This window comes from Vigna radiata, chromosome 3 (genome assembly GCF_000741045.1).
Source record: "Vigna radiata var. radiata cultivar VC1973A chromosome 3, Vradiata_ver6, whole genome shotgun sequence".
NCBI lineage: Eukaryota > Viridiplantae > Streptophyta > Magnoliopsida > Fabales > Fabaceae > Vigna > Vigna radiata.
Window position 1 is genome coordinate 12,044,506 of NC_028353.1, and position 27,412 is coordinate 12,071,917.

General features: G+C 32.6%; 2 protein-coding genes and 1 long non-coding RNA gene across 3 annotated transcripts; 1 reads left to right on the forward strand and 2 right to left on the reverse strand.

Moving 5' to 3' along the window:
• Positions 1–5,744: 5,744 nt before the first annotated feature.
• On the reverse strand, positions 5,745–9,264 carry LOC106757102 (probable WRKY transcription factor 32). The gene is made up of 5 exons (XM_014639688.2): positions 8,859–9,264; positions 8,720–8,769; positions 7,292–7,983; positions 7,019–7,177; positions 5,745–6,196 (listed from the first exon to the last, which is right to left on the reverse strand). Exons 1-5 carry the CDS (start codon positions 8,974–8,976, stop codon positions 5,857–5,859), a joined length of 1,359 nt encoding a protein of 452 aa, XP_014495174.1. The 5' UTR covers positions 8,977–9,264; the 3' UTR covers positions 5,745–5,856.
• Positions 9,265–9,756: 492 nt separating this feature from the next.
• Positions 9,757–10,586, forward strand: LOC111241421. The gene is made up of 2 exons (XR_002667408.1): positions 9,757–10,031; positions 10,270–10,586. It is a non-coding gene; the product is annotated as an uncharacterized LOC111241421 (long non-coding RNA).
• A 1,278-nt stretch (positions 10,587–11,864) lies between these two features.
• LOC106757245 (histone-lysine N-methyltransferase ASHR3) lies at positions 11,865–27,412 on the reverse strand. Its single transcript, XM_014639872.2, has 11 exons — positions 26,985–27,412; positions 26,756–26,902; positions 26,194–26,358; positions 25,733–25,759; positions 25,304–25,421; positions 25,029–25,122; positions 24,155–24,248; positions 23,934–24,012; positions 23,561–23,732; positions 20,112–20,192; positions 11,865–12,313 (listed from the first exon to the last, which is right to left on the reverse strand). The coding sequence occupies exons 1-11, from the start codon at positions 27,231–27,233 to the stop codon at positions 12,151–12,153; spliced, it is 1,389 nt and encodes a 462-aa protein (XP_014495358.1). The 5' UTR covers positions 27,234–27,412; the 3' UTR covers positions 11,865–12,150.

The following is a 27,412-nucleotide window of genomic DNA, read 5'->3' on the forward strand; positions in this document are numbered from 1 at the left end:
AAAATTTATTAAAATCAAAAACAGTAAATTAAGCATTTATAAATAATCTAATAAACTTATAAATAATCTAATAAACTTAAAAGAAAACACCAAAATAATATTACTTAAAAGGCTTAGCTTTTGTCAGAAAGGTCTCTCTAGTCTTCATTTAATGATATTTGTTGAGTGAGGATCAAGTTAATACTCTTTTATTTTTTTTTTGACAAAAATTAGTAAAGTTGGGAACAAAATAGGCGATTAAGCCTACTTAAAACTACCTAAAATTTGTACGAATTTTAAATATCATTTTTTTAATAAATTAAAAAAGTCATAAAAATGTTTTATACAAAACTTTTAAGAAAATAAAAAACTAATAATATAAACTAAATATTTATAATGAAATAAAAAACTAATATAATAAGTTGAACATTTATAAATAATCTATTAAACTAAGTGAGGATCAAGTTGCCAATCTTTTTAAACGAGGAACATTATTGACAAAAATCAGTAAAACTGAAACAAAATAGACTATTAAGTCTACTTAAAACTACATAAAATTTATACGAATTTTAAATATCATTTTTTAATAAATTAAAAAAGTCATACAAAATATTTTATACAAAACTTTTAAGAAAATAAAAAACTAATAATATAAACTAAAGATTTATAATAAAATAAAAAACTAGTATAATAAGTTAAACATTTATAAATAATTTATTAAACTAGAAAACAACAAAATAATAATACTTAAAACTATCTAAAAATTATTTAAATTTGTCATATGAATTTTAAATATCATTTTTAATAAATTAATAAAGGCTTACAAATTAAATCATACAAAAAATTTAAGAAAATCGAAAACTAAAGGAATTAAACATTTATAATAAAGTTATAAAATTATATACAAAAATCACTTATCGAATATTGAAATTCGAAAGATCCTTTAACGAATCTTAAAATTTATTTATTTATATTAGATTTTAAAGTCTGGTAAAGAAAAAATAGGATTTCAAGATTCAGTGGAGAAACTTTCAGATTTTAATATGGTTTTTGATTTCTTGAATGTCAAAATTTGATTTCCTCATTAGATGTCAAAAGTTGATTTGGTTTTCTCGATGAAAAACAAAAAGAATTCCCAAAATATTAAGAACTAATATCTAGATGTAATATTTCATAATATCAAAATAGATATTAAAATAGTTTAAAGTTTAAATATGAAAAACACAGAAAGTAACAGAAATGTATACAATTGGAGTGTAGATATTACAAATCAATTCTATGTGAAAAAGAATCCAGATAATCAAACTTATCTTATGGTTTCTTAATGAATTTCTCAAAGATTCAAGAACACTTTTTTTTTTTTTTTATCATAGAATTAACTCAAAGATTTGAAAAATTATAATTTAGAGCCTCACGTCCCATTTAATACTTTTTTTTTTCTAATTTTATAATTTCCAATAAATTTTATCAATAGTAAAATGTGTATTAGAAGAAATATGATACACGTCATTCTTCAATATCATGTAATGACAAAATTGTGTTAGAAATATCAGCTAATGACCAAAAATTGTATTTGAAATATCAAGTAATGACAAAAGATGCGTTTTAAACATAAAACATTAACAAAATGTATTTAAAAAGTTTTATGAGTTTTGTAAACAACTTTTATATTTAAATTTGTGGGAATCATTAAAGTAAAAGAACAATAACAACTTGATTACAAGTTTTTGTTTTATTGGATGACAACGTTACATATGATCTATTTTTAAATTAATGAATAATATTGTACAAAATTTTGAGCATACAGGGTGAGTAATATATTTTCAACATTATTTCATACTCAAAGTGATACTAAATTTTTGGACCATTTAATTCAAAATAAGAACTACTTTTCACCCACATTCCCAATTTTCACAAATATATTTGTCATTAATGAGGTTGGTGAAGAGTAATTTTTTCTTAACAAATTAAGTGGTGACCAAACTGCATTCTATGAACATTCGTATGTTTATATACTTCCCTCCCTTGCATTCCCTTTCATTTCTGTGTGATCCTTGAGAGAGATTTGAGAAATTGTTAGTTGAGAAGTTTTAAGGAAGTGGTGGAAGTGTTGCTGTGTTAGTGGTTGCCATTAAAGTTCAGGAAAGTGATTTTTTTTTTTCAAGTTTCTCTCATCAAATGTGTATTAACTCATTACGAAGCTCTCGGATCTTAATCGGATATTGAACTACATGAAGAGGAAAACTGATATCAAAATTTGATTTGTCCTTTATCGGATGTCAAAAATTAATAAAGGGTAAATAAGATTTCGACATCCGGGAGTTAAAAAAACACTTATCGAATATCAAAATCTAGTTTTTCCTTTATCTTCTTTTCGTGGGAGATTGATTTGATCTCCTCCTGATCCTAAACAATAATTTTTAATATAAAATTTAGGTTTAAATCTTTTCTCATAAGTGGTCAGAGAGTTGTTGACGTGTTGTATAGTAAACATGCTGAGCTGTGTAATTTTATTATGTAAAAATAAATTTTAGGTTATGATGTGAAATTTGGTAAAGTAAAAGAAAAGAAAAAAAGCAATTCCCTTTGATCTCCCCCTATCCTAAACAACAATATTTAATGTAAAATTTAGGTTTAAACCCTTTTCGTTAAGTGGTCAAAAACGACATCAAGAGTTATTGACGTATTGCACAGTAAACATGTTGATCTATGCAATCTTATTATGTGAAAATAAATTTTAAATTATGATGTGAAATTTGGTAAAGTAAAAGAAAAGAAAAAAAAAAGACCTGTAATTGATTACAAGACCTATGTAATCGATTACCAGAGACATATTGGTGGTTTATACAAAAAGTTGAATGTGCCTCCTCAACTAGGAGAACCGGGCTATGTTTTTTAGTGATTTTTTTTCAGATCTTTGTCTTGGGATGAGTGGGTGAAAACCATCAACCTCGGTTATAATTAAGACGATGAATTAAGGAAATTTTTTTTCATAATTGTTTTCAAAATCAATTATGGTTAAAGTTCAATTAACTCATTATGTTATAATTCATTCATTCGTAGTCAAAGAAAATAACATAATAGATAAGAAATAAAAAAATGTAATTCATTCATTGATAAAAAAACATTACAATATTGAAAAAACATTATAATAAAAAAAAGTATTTCATTTATAAACTAAGAAAGACTATACTCTCAAATCTAAGGGCCTTGTTGATCTAAGCAACTTCGTATATAATTCATTTGTTGCTCTAGGTGTCCAACTCGAGTCTCGATGTTTTCAAATTTGTTTCCCACGTTATCAAATATGTTCCCACAAACATGCGAAGATCTCAGATGTCATTGATAACTTGAGTCAACATTACAAAAGAACTCTCTTACGAAATGGGAGACGCTCGACGGACATCACGCATTCCATGGACATCCTTTCTTTTATGAACCGAGTTTCCATCATCATTTTGGACAAAACCAAATAATTGTATAACTTCAACTCCAATCCTAAATGACCGCTTAACTTGGGTAAAAGGATCAACTGCCACCAATGCCAACAAAATATACTAAAACAGCATATACCAAAAAAAAAAAACACATCACCAAAACCTTTACAAAGCAACATAAAACATAGTAAAACAACAAGTACCTCAACACTACAGTTCTATAATAACCTAATTTTCAACATAAAAAAGACTTAAATAACAACTCAATCATCAACAACAATAACACAAAGAGAAAACATAACTCATGACTTTATAGTTCTACGCAACTCAACACTAACAAAGATCCCTTCTACACACCTTTACTTCTTGGTCGAGAGTGCAAGAGAGAGGGAACGCAAAAACAATGGTCGAACAATGATGTAGGTGACATTGGAGGTGACCATTGACATCACAGAAGGTGAGAAGCGAAGGAAGAAGGGCAAGAGGAAGAGTAGGCAAAAATTGAAAGCTTTCAATAAGAGAGGGAGAAAGGGAGAGAGAGAGCAACGAGAAATATACCCAAAAAGAAAATGAAGAGCCTAGAAATTAATTTTGGAGAAAATCTTGAAATGTTCTTTCATTCCCAAATTATCCTCCAGGTAACCATGTCAGTTTTTTAAAATTTATTCAAAGTGCATCAATCAAATGCTGACACATGACGTTGTTAAAAAGTTATAACCATTTGACTATTAAAGAAACATTTTCCTTTTTTTTCCCTTAACTAAAAAAACAAACAGAAATTTAAAATATTATATCTGCTTTCTCCTCTTTCATTCCTTTTTATTTACACTCAAAACTATCAATGTGTTAGAAATTCAATGATAAAATATCTTCACCTATTCTCATTCTTCACAAAAGAATAAGATACTAGTCAATTCTATATTCGTTGGACTAAACAAGTTGAACATGTGTTCAATTAAACATAAGGTTTAAACGCTCGGTTGGTCCTCATTTTTGCAACTGTCTCAATTGGGTCATATTTTTTTGTAAAAATGAGTCAAATTTACCCTAACCGTTAAGTGCTCTCAGACGGTGTTAAATTGAGTTGATTGTTTATGTTGACGTGCATTGTTTGATTAGATGGAATTTTTGTTTAAATTAAAAAATTATGACGTGCCAAAATTGAATTGGTTTATGTTAAAATAATATATTAGGGATTGAAAATGTTCAGGAAAGGAAAGAGTGAATTGAAAAGGGAATTAGGGATTTAAACATTAACCACCGAGTGTTCTTCATCAAGTCAGGCCATGGGCCTCCCCGTCGTCGATCGTGGTGGGGCCTTTGCCGACTACAGTCTATCTCTTTCTTTCTCTCTCCCTGTGTTCAGATTCTCTCTTCCTCTCTATGTTGGAATTGGGTCTCTCGTCGTTGTTGGTGTTCTGAGTGATGGGTATGCCCTGTCGCTGTTCCCACACCTCACACATCATCGAAATCATCATCATCAGCTTCTTCCACCACAAGTCTTAGATCACAACAAGATTTCGTACCTTGATAGTCACCGACAGATAAGCCCAAAAGTAGATAAGAAATACCAAATGAACTGACAATTAAAACGGATTACGTTGATATTCAAGAAATGAAGATTTGATGCAAGAAGTTGTCTTAGGTGCAGTGCTACATATCAAGGGGTGCTTTGAACACGAAACAGACCCATATAATGCTAACAAATTAGACTAAAAAATTATATTTTTTCAGTCTGCCGTCAAAATATTGCATCGTGAGACATTTATCTTGAAGATCTTTAAGTGCTAATAAATTTGCCAACAAAATAACCCGTCTTTGATTCCATCATTATCTTTGGGATGATTTTATTCTTCCATTCTCTTGTTTTGCAAAAGAGGGGCAACACCGAGGATGATTCCAACGTCTGATCTTCACTCTCTTCCTTTGTTCTCCCATGGCTATTTTTCCCTAAAGAACACCATAAGATCCAGTTGTTGACTTTACTTTGTAAAATACTTCAGACCATACATTTAGAAAAACAAACACGGAAGAGAAATCCCTAATTCCCTAAAGTAAACAATTAGATTTCTGCCACATAAAAGACTCTTTATTTAAATAAGAAAATCCACATAATAAAAAAAATACACATCAAACTATTATCTATGCACCATGTCACCAAATATTAATGTCGTTTGGGACAACGTAAAATTGATTCAATTTTACAAAATTATGACCCAATTGAGAAAGTTGCAAATATAAGAACCCAACAGAAATTACCATACAAAAGCGGAGACCAACCGAGAGTTTAAACCTAAACATAACTTCTAAACCAAAAAGCTAAACGGGTAAAATCACAACAAAGAGAAACATTGAACACCACAAAAATTACATGAGACCGACCAATTAATTTATACATTGATACAAGTTGCATGATTTCTGAAAGATACATTCAACAGGGTTAAATTTCAAAGCCAATACTTAGAAGAGTTCGGGCTGATTCGATTGCTTTCTCACCACCAAGGTCCAACGCTTCATCTTCTGTGTCCTCTGAGCATTGAGCAGAAGAAGTTTCCTGCTTTTGTACCAAACCACTTTTTTTGAAGTGCAAATTTTTCATTGAAGCAGGAGCTGCAGCAGCCACAAGGGAAGCCCTTGGTGGACCCTGTCTTTTCTTGGGCACAGGCATGTCATGATCATGCACTCCCTTGTATGTTATAATCACAGCTTTTGCGTTATCCACAGCAGTCTCAATGTGCTTTCGAACAGGACATCCAGCAGAAGTGCATCTGTAGTAGTTTCTGGAAATTCACATTGATAAGCACAGAAGTAAGATTTCAACAGCCATATTAAATAAAACAAAAGGCAAGTAAACATCTCACAGAAAAGTGGGTTTTTAAGTTAACACTTAAAAGAAAAAAGACTCATAAATTTAATATCCCAAGGTTTTTTTTTTTTTTTTTTTTTAAAGTAGTGTCAATCCTTTATGAATTGAATAAACTTATGTCACACTTATATAATCCTTTATGTCACAAAAATTAGATTCAACATGTAAACACAGTATTTGAAGTAAAAAAGAATGAATACTAATATTTAATTAATTATAAGCTTATATCTATTATAATTGATTTTAAATTTGTATATTTTGTATACATATATAGTATCACTATTATTACTTGAAGAAAGATCAGATAATAATAAATTTAACAATTACTAATATTTTTAGGGTAACATGTGTTCGATTGAAAATATAATTAATCATCTTCAATTTTAATATATATGTTTTAAAACTTGTTTTTATTTTTAAATAAATATAAAATACAATTATAAAAAAAAGTATATATTGGAATATTAAAAGGAGACATGCAACCCTTGATTTAAAACAAAACACTCAAACACTTCTTAGCATTCCATTTATTGAGTAACCAAAACAATGGCATCTATGAACATAAGCACGAGAGATTTTTTGTGAAACCAATATCTTCAATTGATTTACCCAACAATTCAAACAGGAAATTTATTTATAAAATTCCACACTGCAGCTACGACTTCCATAGAAGAACAGAACTACGAGTAGGGGTATTATTTAAAATACAAAAAGAAAGCAATATATAACCATGAACCTGAAATGTGGGTTTCCCTTCACCAATTTTTGTCCATATTTGCGCCATCGGTATCCATCACTTGATATCCCCATATCCTCTGCTGCATGTACAACAAACTTTGGTTTCTTTCCAGGTTTTATTGCTGAATCCAAGCATGTTAAATCACCTTTGTTCAGTCTAGTTATCATATTAAGGACAAGAGCATTAGACATTACATCCAGCCACATGTACAAGAAAAAGAGTAAATTCCTCAAATTTCCTATGAAAAAAATTAATTCATATGCAACTTGCCTTCTTTTTGGCTCAGGGTCATTAACATGCTCTTTTTTCAACAAAACTTTGTCATTCTCATCATAGGATGAGTTCTCTTGATTTTTATTGGCACTGCAAGGTGATTCATATAAAGGTTTTTTTGGAGAAGATGGATCAGAATCAATTTGAACTCTGCTAGACTGCTTTGGAACACTGTATTTTATTTTAGGTTCACCGTAAGGCAGGAATTTACTTTCCTTGGTAGAATCAACTATGTGTGGGGGATCATGACTATGTTGACTTTTGTAAACAATCTCTATCACATATCCTGAATGGTCACAAAATTTAATCTTCTTAGCACTACAATTTGAATGGGTACATCTGTAATAACTTCGAGAACCTGTAGGACTCTTCACTTGCTTCTGACCATACTTCCGCCAGTTGTATCCATCAGATGCAGATGACCTTGAAACAGAAACTGAAGACAAGGTTGTATCACCAGAAGGAGTTCCTTTGTCCCTTTTTTGCACTTTTACAGCCTTGGGAGATGGTCTCTGTTGTGGTACACTTGAACTAGGGGCAGATGATAAATACTGTGATACAGAAGTTGGTGATAGTTTAGACGATGAAGTTGAACAAACAGACATCTGAAGTTGATTTTCTGTCTGTTTTTGAGGTGCCTCTACTGTCTCCTTTACAATAGTTTCTTCATCAGAATGCTGTGCTGACTCCTGTACATAAAATGGTGCATTTCAGTGCTGAAGAAAACAAATAAATGGGATGTAGAGAAGGGAGAGCATGAACCAAAGTATCAAACTCCCATCCATTTATTCATGGAAGATCTAATACCAAACATCAAGAACTGGATTTTGCAGCTGGATTCATGGCAGTTTTGGTCAAATTAATTCGAGACTCAAGACTATTTGCTTCTTGTTTTCTTTTATAAGCTTCATGTAATCTCAGGTTTCTAAGCCTCACAAATACCTTTAAAGGCCAAGAAGTCACGAAACTTTCAAACAGTGACAGAAAAATACACTGAGAGTGTGTTTAAAGAGCTTAATTATAGCTTAATTGGGGTTATCTAATGACATGAACACTCATTCGGAAGAGTTTACAACATAGCTTATGATACATTTAAGCTTATTTCAATAATACTAAACCTCATTTGGTCTTGGATTCTAGAAACATCTTATACACAAACACTAATTTAAAAAGCACTTAATAAAGCTGGGTAGCCATAGCCATAGTGATTCTAAACCTATATCTTCAGCACTCATAAGAACAAGAAGCAACAATAACGGCTCATAAACCACGTCCAGAATCCCTTTATAAGGTGGCTGAGACAAGCAGAACATTTCAAAATTAAAAAATAAAAAATAAAAAATAAAAAATCACACCATTGAAATTCACAATCTCAATGTTTTTATTTTTTTTAAAATTAATAATTTAACACAGAGATGCTCTAACCTTACTCTCATCTTGGCCAAGCTCACTTGCGGTAGAGCTTCTTTGCATATCTGCCACATGAACACAGTATTCTTCAGTATTCACTGCTATCAATAAAATATAACAGAGAAGAAAAAAGTGTTATTGAAACGCAACTTACGAGCAGAAGAATGCAGAGATAGGGTTTCTGAGTGGAGTTGCTCTTCATCGGAAGTTAATGAATGGGTGGTTAGCGACGAGTCTGTGAGCGGTTGCTGCATCGCTTCTTCCTCTTCCATGACAATGCACGACAATTTTTGGTTTGTTCAGTTTATGATTCGACCATGAATTTTCATTTTCTGGTTTTGATTTGATCTTGTTTTGTTGATTAGCGAACAGCCGAGTGAAAGAAAACAAGATGTGTTGACTGCTATTGACCACTCTCTTTCTCTCTCTTTCAGGTGGGTTGTCGGGTTTTGCTGCGACTTGGAAACGGAGGTTGTCTGCACTGTTATTAACCGTCTGGCCGCGTTCCATGTTTGGCCTTTGGACCTGCTCATCTTCTATTCCATTTCACGGTATTTGTTAACGCCGTATGTTTTATTTTATCGCACCTTCTTCAAAGAGCATTTGAGTTAGGAAGTGGAACCTGTGGCAGCTGAATGAATGATTTATTTAGAATTAAGAAAATCAATAAAAAGTTAATTAGTTTAGTTTAACTGAAAGATTATAGATTTGTTAGACATCCATAAAATTAAACCATTCATAGCAATCATTTCAAAACCTAATATGTCTTCCAATTTTTAAACAAAAAAATTAATTGTCATAATGTTGTTAAATTATAGGTTTAATATCTATTTTGGTTTTTAGAATCATTGTTCAAAATATTTTTTTGAAAAAAAAATTAAAAATTTCTCAATTTTGTATAAAAACAGTTCAAATTAGTTCTTTTAAAACTCTAAGATGTTAATGATTGTATGGAAAAGTCAACCAACGAGAGACTATCACGTGACAGTCTCCTACTCACGCAAATTAGAGTTTGCAAAAAAATGTTTTCTCCTTCTCGAACCAGGGTTTTCAACCCTCATCTACAGGCGGCTACTGGTTCTTTCATTGCACAAAGGAGCTCGTGATGGTGTGATTAAAGGAGATTTTTATGTTGTGGTTCCTTCTCTGTTTACAGGTTTGGAGATTGAAGGAAATGTTGTCTGTGTTTCTTCTACGATGAAGAAGATGATGCTGCGAAGAAGGAGATGTTTATTGGTCATGGTGGTTCTACAATTCGGAATGTTATATAAGTTAGTGTTTTTGAAGGTGATGGAGGAGATGAACTCGTCTTTGCAGTGCTATTTAGGTTAGGGTTTCCGAATGTTGGCCATGGAGGTTCAAATTAGGCGATTGGGTTTCTAGGTTTTTCTAATTTCTGATGTGAGTTTTGAATCGAATGAGAATGAACTCACGATTAGGATTCGAAGGGGTGAATCACGATTTTGGTTTGGGATTTTCTCCGAACACCATTGCAATTAAAGGAGCATGGTTGCTGTGGAGGCGAGGCATGATTTAGGGTTTCATGTGTTTTTGATTTTGTGCAGGTCAACATGGTTGTTGAAGGTGCATAGTGAAGGTTGATGGTGGTTCTGCAATTCAGAATGAAGATGGTGCAATGTTCGCGTGTGTAGGTTGATCGGGTGGTGTCTATGGAGGTTTGATTGCTCGAGAAGATAAACCTATGGTGGCGCTAATGGCAACATGATGGTCCTGTGGTGGCGGTTTGCACGAATCCTAACTCTTTCTACAAACGTTGCCAAGTTAATTGACCTTAACATGCCACTTAATAAAGAAGTAGACAGCGAACAGTTACATCGTTAGATTTTTAATGCCAACTACATCGTTAGAATTTTAACACCAACTACATTGTTAGATTTTTATCGCCACCAACTACATTGTTAGATTTTTATCGCCGTAAGAAAAAAGAAATAACTTGAACCGTTTTTATACAAATTGAATCATTTGTAAATTCTTTTTAAAAAGAAATATCACTTTAAACAAACGTCCTAAAAAAACCAAAATAAGTATTAAATTTATATTATATACTTCATCATTTTAGACACCTCGTGAAAGTTTTGTTTGTCTAATTTGAAAAGCATATATCCAACCTATAAAAGTAATTGCAAAAAAATGTTCTTGAACAAGATATAACTCTAATTGTTGTGTAACAAATGGAAGAAAGAGTAACTAGAACTGAACAAAAACAGTCAATACTACAGGGAAACTTGTACATTTTGACACTCTGTTTTCATTGAATAAGCTATCATTCGCCACTTAAGAACTACAAATTGCAATAAAATTCTTAGATGTAATAACTAATTTTTACTTGTAAATATTTTTATTAAAGTAGATTATTTTATTAAAAACAGGTTGAAAGAACTAAAAGAAATCGATAGATTTTCATCTTATGAGACAATCAACATGTAAAAAATTCATATTTCAATCCGTATTTCATATAAAAAAAATTGAGCAGTAAACAGTTGTCATAACTTAACTACTATTAAACAACTATTTTTTAACTATTAAGTACATTTTTTTTTCAAATTTATTCTTTAAGTAACTATTTTATAAACTAAAATAATTATCTTACTAATTTTATTTTGACAATTTTTTTAAAATTTAACTGTTTTTCATAATTTGGTTATTTTTTAAATTAAACAATTTCTTAAAATTAAAATAACTCTGATAAAAAAACATCTACAAAATAAATAAAAACTATAATAATAACCCTTTTTATTTTTTATTATAGTTAAAAGAATTAAACATACATGCACATAACAGTATTGATAAAGATGATTGTTTTATATCCCTACCAATGGCTAGAACCATGTAAAGAACTTAAGTATCCTAAATGTATAATCTTACAAGATTAAAACGTTAATCTGAAAAATCAAATTGTTAAGAGCTTTTAAAAAAAAATATTAGGTTAAAAAGTTGTATCTACTACTCCAATCAGTTAAAGCAGATCCTATGTAACATTGATGATCCTTCTTCATCTATTTTTAGGAAGTACTTCACTTTCCAGCCTAATAGTACATTTCGATTAATTGGTAAATTGATTTAGCAATCCTTCACAGTTTAGAAATAAGAATACTTCAAATTTTAATCAAACACAGTTTAGAAATAAGAATACTTCAAATTTTAATCAAACACAATTTTGATACTGGTCATTATTCAACACTGATGTGTGCTATCTCAGAAATATCAATTTACATGTTTTAATTCCTGGGATGAAAATTTGAGTGACAATGCTGTCACAATCTTGAATCAATAAATTGGCATTTCCATCTACAACAATGGAACGGAATATTTGAGATATTCTTTTTCCCATCTTTTCTTACACCCAGACCCCTCCATCCGAGCATCCCTTTTCACTTTTCTGTCTACATTACAACAGTGATGGATACACTTAATATATTGGCATATCATACAGTTGTTACCAGCGTAATGCAAGCATTTGATGATGTTCGCTTGCGTTTAGAGCCCCAACAGAAATCCAGCTTGCCAATTTTCTTTTTTGTCCCTAGAAAGCCTTGACAATTTGCTGCACCACAGTTGCATTTAACCTCTGGACCAAATTGCACGAATCTACAAAGCCAATAACCAGATAACATAAATCTCTATTGTTGGAAGTTTCAGAGAAAAGATACTGCAGAGTAAACAAAATTATCTGATAGATTGATCCTTTAGTTATTAGTTAGCTATATGTTACAAGAAATACAAGACATATGTTACAAAGGTGAATGGGCCTGCAGCTAATTCACGACTCCTACTAGCTAAACGTTAAGTGGGGAATAGTCTTCACCCCATTTCTCACTCAAGTATTATTCAAAGACATTGTATCTTCTCTCTTCAAGCAAGGTTTCTAACCTAGAGCACCAATTTGAGTTTCTCCCCAACCTATTTATATCTGCACTCTGGTTTAGTTTCATGCCCAGGCAGGGCATTCGAAAGGAGTTTAAGCCAACATGGCACTTCAGTGCAGTATTTTACCAACCCATACCCCACTCTAATGGAGTCTCCAACTGAGCCTCACTGAACGTAAGAAACTTTATTCTCTGGTCTCTTTACGTCCACATTTTATTTGTACAAACACTGTTTAACATGTCTATCCCTTTTTTAGTTAAAATTTAAAAACCTATTTTTTTGTTGCATTTACACGTTAATACCTTTTCGAAACTTTAACAATGCAGACAATAGATGAGGTACATTATTATTAAATGCTTATTAGTTTTTTAACTTGCAACAATGGATGAGTTCATCGTCTTATTTTGTTATTCTACCCATTTCATTAGAATTTCTCCAAATGTATATGCAACTCTCGTCTCGTATAATTTAAAAATTAATAGTGTCCGGTGTCCTGTATTTTCATGTAAGAGTTTAAGCTTATAGGCCCTCATCCTTTGTCATGTGTTCTATTCATGTCTAAGAGGAATAATTCTTTTAAAGATATATATTATCATATGAGAATATCTTTTTTCATGTAAAAAGAAGTTTAATAATATAAACTGGTAAATTAAATAGAAAGACTGGATCAAAATACATACAATAATTTTTCTAAAAAAGTAATCACACAAAAATATCAGACTCTTAAAGATCTCGATCATCCCACCACTCTTTCAAATTTATTGTAAAACCACCACCACAAGCATGATAAACATCAATGGATTGTTATTGTCTATCCACATTGATTATTATTATTGTCATTGTTATTATTCTCATTACAATCATCATTAATGTCACGATGATCAGTGTCACTATTGCCAAAACCACTGCAACAACTACTGCTAACATCGATGTCATGATAACTATTGCAACCACCACCACCGTTCATACAGTGATAGCTGTGGCAGTCATTGCATTGGCGGCAAATATGGCAATGGTGACACTAACAAGAACAACAGTGGTGATAAAAACAATCATGATAATGATTGTGATAAACTCATCACAATCTCGAAAAAAAATAGCATGATAATTGAAACCTTTTTATATTTTGATTTTTGTTTAAAGAATATTATAGATATTCGATCTTATGTATTTTAATGCAGGTTGTCCCTTTCCATTTAACAGTCAAAATTAGTCATTACCAAAGAAAGACATGCTTGAGGGGAAGAAAATGGACATCAGTCTATCAACCACCACCAATATTTAAACTTGGAAAGTGTAGTGATAAAATCAATCAGTTCCGATAGATCTAGAGGTTATAGTAACTTCGATGTGGATTGACTTTGGTATTTCCATTGTTGACAAATGCCGCGCCCTAACAAAAACATTAACTTCCACTAATGCCACGCCAATAGACTACATATCTACAAATAATTTCAGTATAATTTATTTATTTCCTTTCACTCTTTCAACTCATCTATATAAGGGTATACAAATTTCTCTACGTTTAGTTTTACTTCTATCCATCCAAACAACACTTTTTTATCAAATTTTCCTATTCCTATAACCTTGTTTTTTGACTTGTAAAACGATTGGTAATTGGATTGAGGTGAAGCATAAGAGTTTAGACCACCCTGACACTCAAATTTTAAGATATTTGTTTCAACATGCCTTTCTTTGAAATAAAGACCAAACTTATGATCCTAAATTCATATAAAATTTTCAACATTCACGTCCTTGTAGACATCAACATATTGGAATGGCTGAAAAAGAACTCTCACAATTTAGGGTAGAATAATTGATGTATTAAATTATGCTGAGAACAGAATTCATATATCCAAGGCTAGAAAACTATTTTAGGAAGTATAATAATATCACCTAGACAACCAGATCCCTATGATTAAGGGATATTCCCATCATACACTATAATTGTAATCTGCTAGATAAGGAAACAATACAACTAATAAAACACAGATTCTGACAGAAATAATACAGCTAATAAAACAGGTTCTAACAAGAATCATCATTTTTATTATGTACACACTTTGCTTCTACAGTCCTTAATGCCTTTTAAATTTTGGGTAGAGACTTTATAAATTGTTGTTTATCTTATGTTGCAATCTGAATATGTGTCCCCATTGTGGGGAAGATAACAAAAAACAAGCAGAAACCAAAACTCAGATCAAATCTTGCTTCAATAAATAATTGTAATGGTAAGATGCACAAAATAGAGAAGGAAGAAATCAACAAGCACCAAAACTTTTAACATGAAAAAACATGAATATGGAGGAAAAACCCAAGGGACCTAGTCCAGAAAAATCTTCCACTAATAATAATTGATATCTACAACTATAGGAACTTCCAAGGGTCAACAGAAAAAATATTCTTTTTACGAACAAAGTGGATAACGCAAGAAAGTACCTCTTAATTAAACAATAGAGAGATCCACTCTCTTACCTCACCAAAGGCACTCTCTAGTGGCTTCTCCTTTTTCTTTTCTCAACACTCAAAACTAAAGGAGTGGAGGGTGAATTACACACCCTATTGAACTTGTCCTGGCTTTTGAGTATTTATACAAGTACACCGAACAGAGGAAAACCAAAAAGACAAGCTTTTGGTTGGTGTGCAAAGTAATCTAATGCACTCACAGGTTGTACGAAAGAACAAACTTTAGTTGATGTTGAAGTAGTTGGTTTGCTTTTTACGGAAAAATTTCAGTTGCAAACAAAACTTTCTTCTTAAAATTAGTGTGCTCCCATAATTGGTGACCCACCTAACAAATCTCCCCTTAACCAATTAATTAGGGCCATAGTCAACCAAACTGGCTTCTTCCTTGCAATTTGCAATTTTTCTACATGTAAGATCTTTGTCATCATATCTTACTCATTCTTGTTAGTATGGATTTCCCAACAATCTCCGTCCTCATGTGTCAATCTCTTCACATTAGCACTTCCCTCTTAAACTAACCATGAGTACCACTAATTATATTGTCATTTATTATAATGGGACACACCTGTGTGACTCCTATCAGAAAGACTTTTGATACAAGGAATCATCTAAAATTTTGAGAATATTCTTTCTTGTTGATCCTTGAAAGTTCCAAAAGGAGTTTTGGTTTACCCATTAATTATCATTAGTGGAAGACTTTTCTAGACTAGGTCCCATGGGTTTTTCCTCCATATTTAGGCTTTCCCACATTAAAAGTTTTGGTGTTTGTTGAATTCTCCCCTCTTTATTTTGTTCATTTTATCGTTACACATATTATTTATTAAGGGAAGATTTCATTGGGGATTTTGCTTTTGCTTGTTATTTGTTATTTTGTTATCTTCCCAACAACTAGTATCAAAGCGGATGGTTGGTGTTGTGACAGGCTTAGACAAATTCTTGTATCAAAAGTCTTCATGATGGAAGGTCATTATAATGAACCATAATACAAGTAAGGGTACTAGTGGTTAGTTCAAGGGGGCAATGCCAATGTGAAGGGGCTCACAATTGGTTGAAGATTGTAGGAAAGTCCATATTGACAAGAATGGGTCAAATATGATGACAAAGATCTTATTTGTAGGAAAATTTGCAATTGTGATGCAGATTGGGCTGGTTCTCCAATTGATCGAAGATCTACTACAGGATATTGTGTTCTACTTGGAGGGAATCTTGTATCTTGGAAAAGTAAAAAACAAAGTGTTGTTGCTAGATCTAGTGCTGAAACTGAATATTAATCTATGGCTTTGACTACATGCGGACTTGTGTGGATCAAGCAACTTCTCCAAGAATTGAAATTTTGTGGAAATGAGCCGTTGAAACTATACTGTGAGAACCAAGCAACCCTTCATATTGCCTCCAATCCAGTGTTTCATGAGAGAACAAAACATATAGAAATTGATTGTCATTTTATTAGAGAGAAGTTATTGACCAAGGAACTTGTTACCGAGTTTGTCAATTCTAATGAACAACTCGGAGACATTCTGACCAAATCTCTAAGGGTCCTAGGATTCGATTTATATGTTCCAAGCTTGGTGCATATGATCTATATGCTCCAGCTTGAGGGGGAGTGTTGAAATATATTGTATTGTTTTAACTGGCTTTTTGGTTTTGGGCTTTTTAGAAGCCTTATTTACGTTGGTCCATAGTCTCTTAAATAAGGCACTATGTGTAATAGAATTATAGCACAGTAATAATATTTTTTACTTCTCAGTTTTCTCTCCCAAACTTTTACAAACCTAAACCTATTGGGTGAGAGATATGGAAGAAGAGTTGCAAGTATTCAAGGAATATTATACTTGGGATATCATTTCTTGCCCATTGGATGAAAATGAGCGTGCACTTCAAACTCAAATTTGACGGTTCATTAGACTAATATAAGGTTTATTTGGCAGCTCTTGGTAATTGACAGGAATATAGAAAGGATTAAAAGGAAACATTTGCTCTGGTGTTTAAGATTACTATTTAGCTATAAATGTATCAAAAGGATAACCCCTCTTATAAATGGATGTCAAGAAATTTTTTTTGCAAAGTCTAATGTAAATAGCATGTTATTAGGATAAAATCATCTTTAATATTTCCATATTAAAATATCTTTAGAATCTCCATACTTATTTCATATTAAGGCTTTCAATATTGAGAGCTTCATTTTGTTGCCATTTAAATAGTTATTGCCATTGAGGTCACAAGTAGACCAAAAAGGTCATTATCGATGTATAGAGCCTTTAACGTCTCATTTGGCTCCGATTTGAATAGATTTGATTTTATTTGATTTTTTGTCAAATGAGTTCATTGTGTTACGTTATTGTTGTGTTCTATTTTTCAATGTCTAACATGAAGGCTTATAAATAACATAATCATTTGGAAACAATGATTAAATCATGGTTGTGCCCTTTAGATAGTATACCATGCTCATGAAAAGTACGAGACATTCAATACTATTGTCTAAGAAATGAGGTTACAAGGAAAAGCATTGACAAGATGAACGTAATTTAGGTTCAAGGAAGGAGAGAAGGAGACCTGACCAACTCCCTAAGAATCATGATAGGACCTTTTGGCTAATGTAATAAAAAACAGAACTCTACAAGAGAAGAAAGCTTAGAACTATTACCAGAAACATGATCAAAAGCACCTAAATCAAGAATACACAGACTTTGGTTTTACCCAAAGATATTCCTAATATTATTCATAAGAAAACTTAGGATCCACCGTATTAGTTTTGGAGACATTGGTTGTCTCCAATCTTCTTACAATAAGAGCATTAAGGATGACCACAACCACTTCATCCTCTTCTATTTATGTAGCCACCCTTCTGCGAGTACACACCATGACAAATGATTCAACAAAATCATGCAAATTTTAGGTAACGAGAGTGAGAACACGAAGCATTCATGTTACGAGACTTTCCATTGATGGAATTTCTTGACCAGTCAAGATTTGGTCTTGTACAAGAAAAAAATTTGGGTGTGTAGCATGAAGAATTATAACCACGTAGAACTTATCCAACTTCTTAATCTCTTCTAAAGAATCAACTTCTACAGATATCTTCAATTCCTCAATAGTTGATTGGGCTTTAGCAATAAGGAGGTCATGTCATCATGTATTTGTTTCAAAGATTCCAGTTTATGAGCATAATCATAAAGGTGTTGAAATCATTTGCAAGAAAATGCTCACTCAGCCTTCTTCCAGGAGTTACATATTTTAAATGCTCCAAGAGTTCCCAATATATTGGGTAGCACAGGTTGTCACAATAGGATACATAGCTGAAAATCCATCTTCTTCCACTGTTTAACCTTGTCGAATGGTAATGATTATGGAAGCCTTGGCCATGAAGACCAAGACAAGTAATTTTTGTCATTAAGTCTGAAGAAATTATTGGAGAACGAAAAAAGGAGTGGGCAGGTCTGCCAATAGCCATTTAAAAAAAAGGCAGGTAAAAAGAAAGGAATCTGCAAGGTATTCAACTATGATTATGCGTGAAACAATACAAAATGAAGAAAGACAAGTTGGAAGAAAAGCAGTTAGTGAGAGCAAAAAGGGTGGTGTGAAATTGTTGCAGTGGTCAAAAGGTTGTACATGGACAAGACACACGGTTGTGCGGGGCAGAGTTGGCCTCCAAGACTGGCAGGAGCCTCCATTGCTCGGATGGGCATTTCAGATCCAATTCTTTTTTGGAAAAAAGTCAGTGGGCAATAGCAACAGACAATAACATGTAATGGCTTTCATGTTGCTTGACAAGATAGAAACAATTGCTCAAAAGCAGCAAGGCATTGCAGCTAGTGATGGTGGACAGCAACAGAAAGTGAAGAATGCAACAGATTATGACAAACAGCAAAATCAACCTGCTTATACCAACTTAAGAGTGGAAAATATGAAAAATGACAAAGAGAGTTCAATGATCTCTAAGCTAATTCATTCATTTATATGGATTCTTACTTCAATAGAGAAATAAATATAATATGACGATCAACACATAGGCAATACAAGATCTACTCTCACAAGTTAACTCTTTTATATAAGCAATTATGGCATATACTTACGTTGAAATATGGATGTAAATATTGCACATTTAATGTACAATAAATATAAATAGATTTGTTTGTAAGAAATCCCTAAATTAAGGGATTGGGATTTGTAGATTTGCTCAAAATTCAGAGTCTTTATATCTGGAGATTTCTTTCCTTTATTTTAGCAGATTTCTTTCCTTTTATTAAGGATTTCGTTTTTTCAAAACACCAATGCATTGTTTCTCTTTTATATCAAGAAAAGTAATTCCATATTACTGCTTACTACCTACACATTTTTTCACAACTTTTAGGAGTTAATCACTTTGGCTAGATTGTAAGATGCCAATTTTACCCATACTCCTGTGGAAGTGAATGTAAAAGCACTATAAAGATGAAGGAAAACCCTTGTCTAATCCTTCCCTATATAGTCAATTGGTTAGCAACCTCAATTATTTAATTATTACTCATCTTGATGTTGCACTTTTGTTCAACTAGTCAATTAATGCACTCTCCTCTTCTAAACTTGGTTGATGCTCACTGAATAAATTAGGTACTCACTAAGTACTCTTGGTCAAGGTATTTTACTCAAAGTTGACTGTCACTATATTCATGAAGCCTATGATGCCCACCTTATGTGTCTTCCTCATGTCTCCAACAATCTTCAGATTGTTGGTGTCTTTTACTAAGGCCATGTCTCACCTCACCATCAACTTCTGGTAGGCAAATTGATGCTTCAAGATCAACCAGCAATATTTACTCAAAGAAAATTGCACAAATTAGAGAAGTTGGTTTAATTGCTTTATTTCATTGATTGACATATTTGAATGGCAGTAAATTAGTTATGCACTAGGTAAAGTTTCCTTGTATAACACTAAAGATTATTATTATTGAATAAGATTCTCTCAGTAATGAGCCATTCAATTAAATTTGACATGTCATCATTTTCTAGTCCACTTCTAGAGAATTGTCAACTCTCTCTCAACCATAGCAATAAAAGGTAGGATCAAATTTACCTGTAATCATATGTTAATGGCTCTCCAGATTCTATTGAACGAGCAGCAAATACACCCACACGTGTTTCACCATCTACTTGCCTAAAAGAAACCAGATAAATTTAGACCTAAATATAAAACAGATGTTGCGACGAAATACATAAACAGATTCATTTTGTTAAATGGCAGTGAATATGCCAAATTATTCTGGTTATAAAACATATCAATCAGCTGCAAAGAAGATTATCATAAAGTAGAAAACCTACTAATTAACAATGTTACATGTCAATAACTTAAGCACAAAAGTATAAACCACTTCATCAATAGCTGTAAATGGCTTATAATAAAAACATTATTTTAGGGGAACATGGTACTTAATGCTTAAAATTTAATGGACACCTGAGTCAGGAATTCTATATTAGCATCCGTACATAATCTAAGCTGAGAACAAACAAAGTTAAGAACGCAGTATAAGAAAAGAAAGATCTGTTTCATACATGAGCATTAACAAACTCCTGTAGAACAATATGGAACATATAATTCACTTGTGCAGGAAGTTGACTGCCTCATTCTCTGCTAAAAGCATAAAGAAACTATTTCTCTTAATATTACAGGTTGTCAAGCTACATATTTAAGTTGCATGTGCACTGAGATGCCAAATCCTCCCATGTTGCATATATAAAAAACTTTGGCCAACCTTCCTCCATAAAATAATTTCCTACCTCCTAGGCAAACTGTTAGGCACAACCAAATACAACAAGTTGACAATAACAAAAGATTACAGGTTTATTATAGGATAGGAGAAGGTTTAAAAATAATAATTAAGAATACAGTTGTAAGATAGCTTTGACACCAAGATTTTGTTGGCAAATAGGTTCCCTTTTATGGGAAGCTTAGAGGGAAAAGGAATTACTTTTGGGAGTTTAAAGTGTTTTGTAACTGGAATAATCTTAGTGAAAAGGAGAGTGCTTCTTTGTATCTTTTGTTTTATATGTGGTGAATCAAATTTACTATTCATTGTTTTTCTCAAAAAATAGTGATGCTTCCTAATAATTTAATCTAACCTTCAAGATCTGAGTGCATAATGGAAAACGTAATGGATGCTTTGGAGAAATAGGCCGACAAATAGAGGAAGGAGACTTGAGAACAAACATGTCTTTGGTGAAATAAAACATAAATGTTAAGCGGACTTTGAGTCTAAATCAACTTTACAAAACCGGTTTGCAAGGTCAAATACACCCACTTATATAGTATAAATTGGTCTTATCTCTAGTTAATGTAGGACTTCTAACACACCTTTCTCATGCCGAGACCTATAAACTTGCCAAGATTAAACTAGATGATTTGTGTATTTAAAAATTTGGCCACATAGACAGACCTCTATATCTAATCAACTTCTTCCCAAACTGTTACCACATTACTTTGGATCATATTTGGTACTATAGCAACTCAATGAAGTGGCTTTCAAATTAGAATTACCACAAGCTTGAATTCATCTTGTGTTTCAAGTATCTTGGCTTAAGAAGGCCAAAAGGAAACATTCAGTCGAAGTTGCTCTAAAATTGCAAGGAACTACAAAATTGTTGATTCAAGCTTACATCCAAGGAAGATGCAAGATCACTAAAATAAATGTCACTCCAATACAACAGGTGTTAGTGCAATGGAAAGGAAAACAATTGAGGGATCCACGTGGGAAGGATTTATCTTATCTACTATTCAAAATCAATTTCTTATTTTTGACCCTGAGGACAAGGTTAATTCTCAGGAGGGTGGGCATTGTTAGGCAAAAACAAATACAACATGTAAAAATAAGACAAGATTACGTGTTTATTATAGGAGGAGGTTTTAAAGCAATAACTAAGAATAAAGTTGTACGGTAGCTTTTACAACTATAGTCTGTTAGTAGCTAGGATCTCTTTTAGAGGAAACTTATAGGGAAAAGGAATTACTTTGGGAGTTTTAAGAGTTTTGAAACTGGAATAATCCAATAGAAAGGAGAGTGGTCGTTTGTATCTTTTGTTGTACATTTGCAGAAATAAAGAGGCTCAAATTTTCTATCCATTGTTCTCTAAAAATAGTTTAGTTTCATAACAGACAAACATCAAAATAATCTAATTAATTGGAACTGCTGAATCCAATTAGCCCATGTTTTGAATAAGACTTAAGCGAATATTATTTTTACATCTTACAAATTGTGAAGCAAAGTAGTCTAATTGGTCTTAAAGGGTCAAATACATCTTCAATCTCATTTAGAATATAGCAGCATAGCTTTATAGAACACCAATTGATCAGCAAAACATAATATTGAACACAAATCACACCATATAGCAATATACAAGCTGCCCTACGGAGAATGCTCTATCTACAAACTAAAAATAACATTGCAAAGAAGACGGGGAAGTGGTAATTGTAGGATTTTTTTCTCAATGTATAACAAGACTTCCACGATCCCTTTTTGTAGACTTACTTAACTAATTCATTAGGAATTAAAAAAAGAATTATTTTGGTTAATATCGTAAATTTGTTATAAATTTATTCGTTTTCCAAAATTATCCCCAAAATTAACAAGACATTTTTTTCAAAAAAATTGCTTTAACTTTTTTAATCTCACTTCATGAATATATATATATATATATATATATATATATATATATATTAATTTTTGCTAGCGATGCATATGAATAATCAAAGTAAATTAAAAAAAAAATGCTCTATATACAAAACAAAGTTAAACTACCACGGAGGCTAATACATTAACATACTTTACTTTCTATTACTTGAACTCAGAAAATGACTCGTAATTAAGGATACTTTAATGAAAAACAATTAAAGTGGAAGACATGCCAGATTGTTTTTATAAAAAGGACCAAATCAAACACTATATTTGGTTCTTATAAAAAGGACCAAAGAGCATATTGGCTATTTTAGAAACACATCCGGACTCAAGATAACTTATGGAATACTGAAGAATTCAAAAGAAATCTAATAATCTAAGAAACGCATCCCATGTCCTTTTGTCTTGATTAATAGAGATACACGATTGGCAGCATAAATGTTATCTATACCAGCCACTTTCTAAGAAGTTGAAATGAAAAAAACCAGCAATTCAGTATCTGATCTAAAAGCATGCATAGGAAGCATATCTTATTTGAGTACATGTTGTAATCTGGGATCGTTTAGGGTTTTCTTTCGGAGGCAATAAGGCAATAAGCACACCATTATAATGAACCTATTTTTTTCAGATATCGGCACATCTGTGCCAAGGCTTGAGTTTCTATTAATATTCAGTTTGCCTGTAAAATAATATTTGATTACTTCAAGGAAATCGAAGTACATAATATCAGGTTATATTTCTCACAAGTTTTTAATAATAATTTGGTCCAGTAGGAAACAGCGTATCTGTTGATTAGTCTCAGAAGAGTGAAAAAGTAATGCAGCCTAGGATGAGTATGATGGTATTTGACACTAACCATTTTTCCAAAACACAGTTGGGATCACAGCTATGGTTCAAAAAACGTGAAGTATTCCCTTTGAAAGTTGCATCAATTGTGAAGTCTTTCCGAATCTCACACATGTAAAAATTTTGTACACCCATGTATTTCATGTCCCAGAGCCTCTTCTCACATAAAGCATCGTCAATTACTGCAGCATAAAATTTTCTAATTAAATAGATTAAAGACGTAGCATAAAGACATAAGCTACAGAAAACATGTGGTATAGAAGATCATATGCTTTTAAATGACATTTTATATTTTCTAAAGGGAACACTCAATTATGGTTACCAAAGAAAGGGGACACAAGCAATACTTGACAATATGAAACTAGAAGCCATATAGAAACTACCTTCTCCAATATACTCAACTATAAATCCACCTTTATCAATGGTTTCAGCGGCCTCCACTCCCCATCCACAATGCTCAGTCTATAAAAAAATAAGACGTTTAATAATTTATAGCAATATTTTTTAATTCTTAAGATTAATAGAAGAGAAACCCACAAAAAAATAAAAAAATGCTTTAAAATAAAAATTATTGTGTCCATCTTGATGCAGTAAAATTTCACACCTTGACTATCTTGATCTTTTTCTCCTTGCGAAATGGACGATTGTTGCAATTTTCAGAGCATCCACACGCTTTTGAGCAACTTATGCATTGAACCCTGATGGATGACATGCAATAGTTAATGTATAACCCAGTTGATTAAATCTTAATAAACAATTATATTAGTCTTACATGTTCACAACCAATTACAGTGACATGTCATATAATGTGCCACGTTATTTTAAGTGTACATAAGTGTATTGTCAGTGTATGTTACAGACTGGAAGGTTTATGTGAGAAGGAAGAAGAGAGAGTAGAGGAGTAGAATTCCTAACTGCCTCAGCAGTTAGGAAAAGGCGGGGAGTATGCGGGGAATATGGATATAAAAGAAAATAAGCATTGTATTGTTTTTATTCAGAGAATTACATACTTTGTATAGGCTGGTATTAGACCCGGTGGAGGGAGGTTAGGCTCTAGATAGACACGTGTTTTACACATGTCAATACAGTAAATAATATACCCATTCTTTCATTCATCTATTCTGTTGAGAGTTCATAACAGTGAGTGAGAGAGTCCGTTAGGATTTTTCACTGAGATTCCTAACAGTGTACAACACTACAACCTCTTCCATTAAAAGGGAGAATGTGATCACAATTTTATAGACCAAACAAATAATATTTCTCTGTAATTTGTAAACTCTAGGAGTAGCATGCATCAATATTTCAATCCTTCATGTCTAGGAATAACAAATTTTCAACTGTAAAAAAACATTTGTCTAGAATAAGCAATAGAAAAATAATTCATTGTCAACTAAAATTAAAACACCTACACTATCTCTACATGATCTACATTTATAAAAGAAGTTTCATCCAAAAGAAAAAGACTCTGATACATGTACCTGCACACACAATCATCAGAACATGTAGAGCTGCAACTGGTGCACCCTGCACCATCATCCACATTACTACGTTTCTTCTTTACTAAGTATATATCTGATATTAATTCAGGCTAACAACAAGATGAGCAGTGCAGTACTTAACTTGAAAACTATTAATTATACCAAGAGTAAAATCAAGTTGTTTGACTTAACACTCTAAAAGGGCTACACAAATTCTAATTTTATTGAATACAATAGCAGCTTCACTATAGCACACGAGAAAACAAGTAGGATACTGCGTCTTATGTGTACGTATGGTGGTGGCTGCTCCATCTTACTGTCCATGTCTTTCCAGGTGGAATCAATCTTAAACTCCTCACTGATAAACGGAAGAGGCAAGCGACAGAATACTTCCTGGAAAAAAGGTGAGTGGAAATTTTAAAAACTTATATTAGCAATATTACAAAAGGTATTATGCAAGTAGCTGGCTTCACTCATTCAAAAGAAACCAGCTTATATAATGAACAATCGAAGTCATTAAAATTATAATTAAAATACAGAATCCTTCATAATTTCGCATTAATTAATTTAGTGATATAGATTCCTTTCTTTCTCAAACAAGCTATATATTATTCATCTTACATCCATAAATATCACAAAATATCAGAACAGTATACACACACATATAAGTGCATTAGATGTAAAATACTTTTCACAAGCCTTACCGAAATGTCACTTGTCGAAGCATCAGGCTGCTCATCCAACAAATACAACATTCCTGTCAGCCAGCCTAATCAATGAAAAATACCAATAAAAAAATAAAACTTTGAAAAGATATACCTAAATCAAGTGAGGCTCTACAAATATATTAATCCAAGCAGAAGCAGTAAAACCTTAAAAAGTATATTTTTGCACATGTGACAACTTAATCAATTTAAACATCAAGAAAGCCTATGACTGTGTAGAGCCACTGGAACCATACGCAATATCTAACCATCACGATGAGATATTTATAAAAGGAGATATCCAAGTGGGTAAAGAAAGAAAGGCAAAATTAGATATTCTAAGCAGAACAAACAACTGAATTTGAATATGGCCGGGAATCTAGCTGAAAGAGATACAGCAGTTTGCAGTATAAACAATAAGCAGAAACAGTAAAAGATTCTGGTGAAAAGAAAAAATTGACCTTCCTATCCAAGCGCCAATCAGAAGGATGCCTCCAGCAAACAGCTAGCCCAGGATGATCTTTTAGCGGCAACACTTCATCTGGCCACGGTGCACATTTATTATGGAACGCAATTTTACAACGTACACACTTAAACTGCTTTTTTTGCTTGCAAATGAAGCATACCTATTCATTCAAGAACTTGATAAGAGAAATGCAAGACAAGGAAGACAAAAATAAAGAAAAAAAAAACTGTGGATGCGGTTCAGCAAACAGCTTAATTAAATTATTCACTAGGCTTTTGTTAAATGAGGATTATTCATAAGTTTGACAGTGTACTTATGGAAGAGTTTAGTACACACACGTCAACATTTTAGAACTGATCAATCTCCCTTTCCACGTGTGTTCATAACACCCCAAGTTCATCACAAGACACAAATACTCTACATTCACTCAGTGCGTTAAACTAAGTATCAGCAAAATGATAAATCACACATCCAATTAATCTTCCACAAATTTCATTAATCAGAAGAAAAAAATAATTCAACGAGAAAAACCAATGCTGCATTCACTAAAAACCTACATGCTGTGGACACTTGTACTTTTTCAGACTGGTAGCTCCACCAGAATCTTTCGCACATTCAGAATGGCACCGAGCGTCGCATCCGCGAACCGAACACAGCAGCTCCTCCCCGGGGTAGATAAAATGGCGGCAAAAACAACACTCCCACTGAACCCACGCAAGTGACAATAAGTTGCATGCAAAATCAATTAATAAAAACAAATTAAAAAACTGGTTAAAAAAATAATACCAATTTGGGAGCGCCAACAAGAAACGGATGAGAGAAGGGATCTTTGAGGCGATCCTGAAAAGCTTTGTCGGAAGCGGGCTTCTTGACCCGATCCAGGGAGCCGCGAGTGCGTTTCAAAACCCGAGGCTCGAAGGCGGGCTCGGAAGCGAAGGCATCGGGTAGGGTTTTGACGGGAGCGTCGGCGACATCGGAGGAGCAGTGGGAGAGAGTGAGAGTGGAAGAGAGAACAAGGTTCCCTAAATCTGGCATTGCGGAAACAGTTAGGAAAGACTTGCCGACAGAAGGGAAAGGAGAGTGAGGGAGAAAAAATGCAGAGAGAAAGAGCGAAAGATAGATGAAGAAGAAGAAGAAGAGGAAGATGAAAAAAATGGGCGGGAAAGTCTGAATTTTCAGAGGAAGCTTGAAATACCGCCTGTCACCAAATCTAT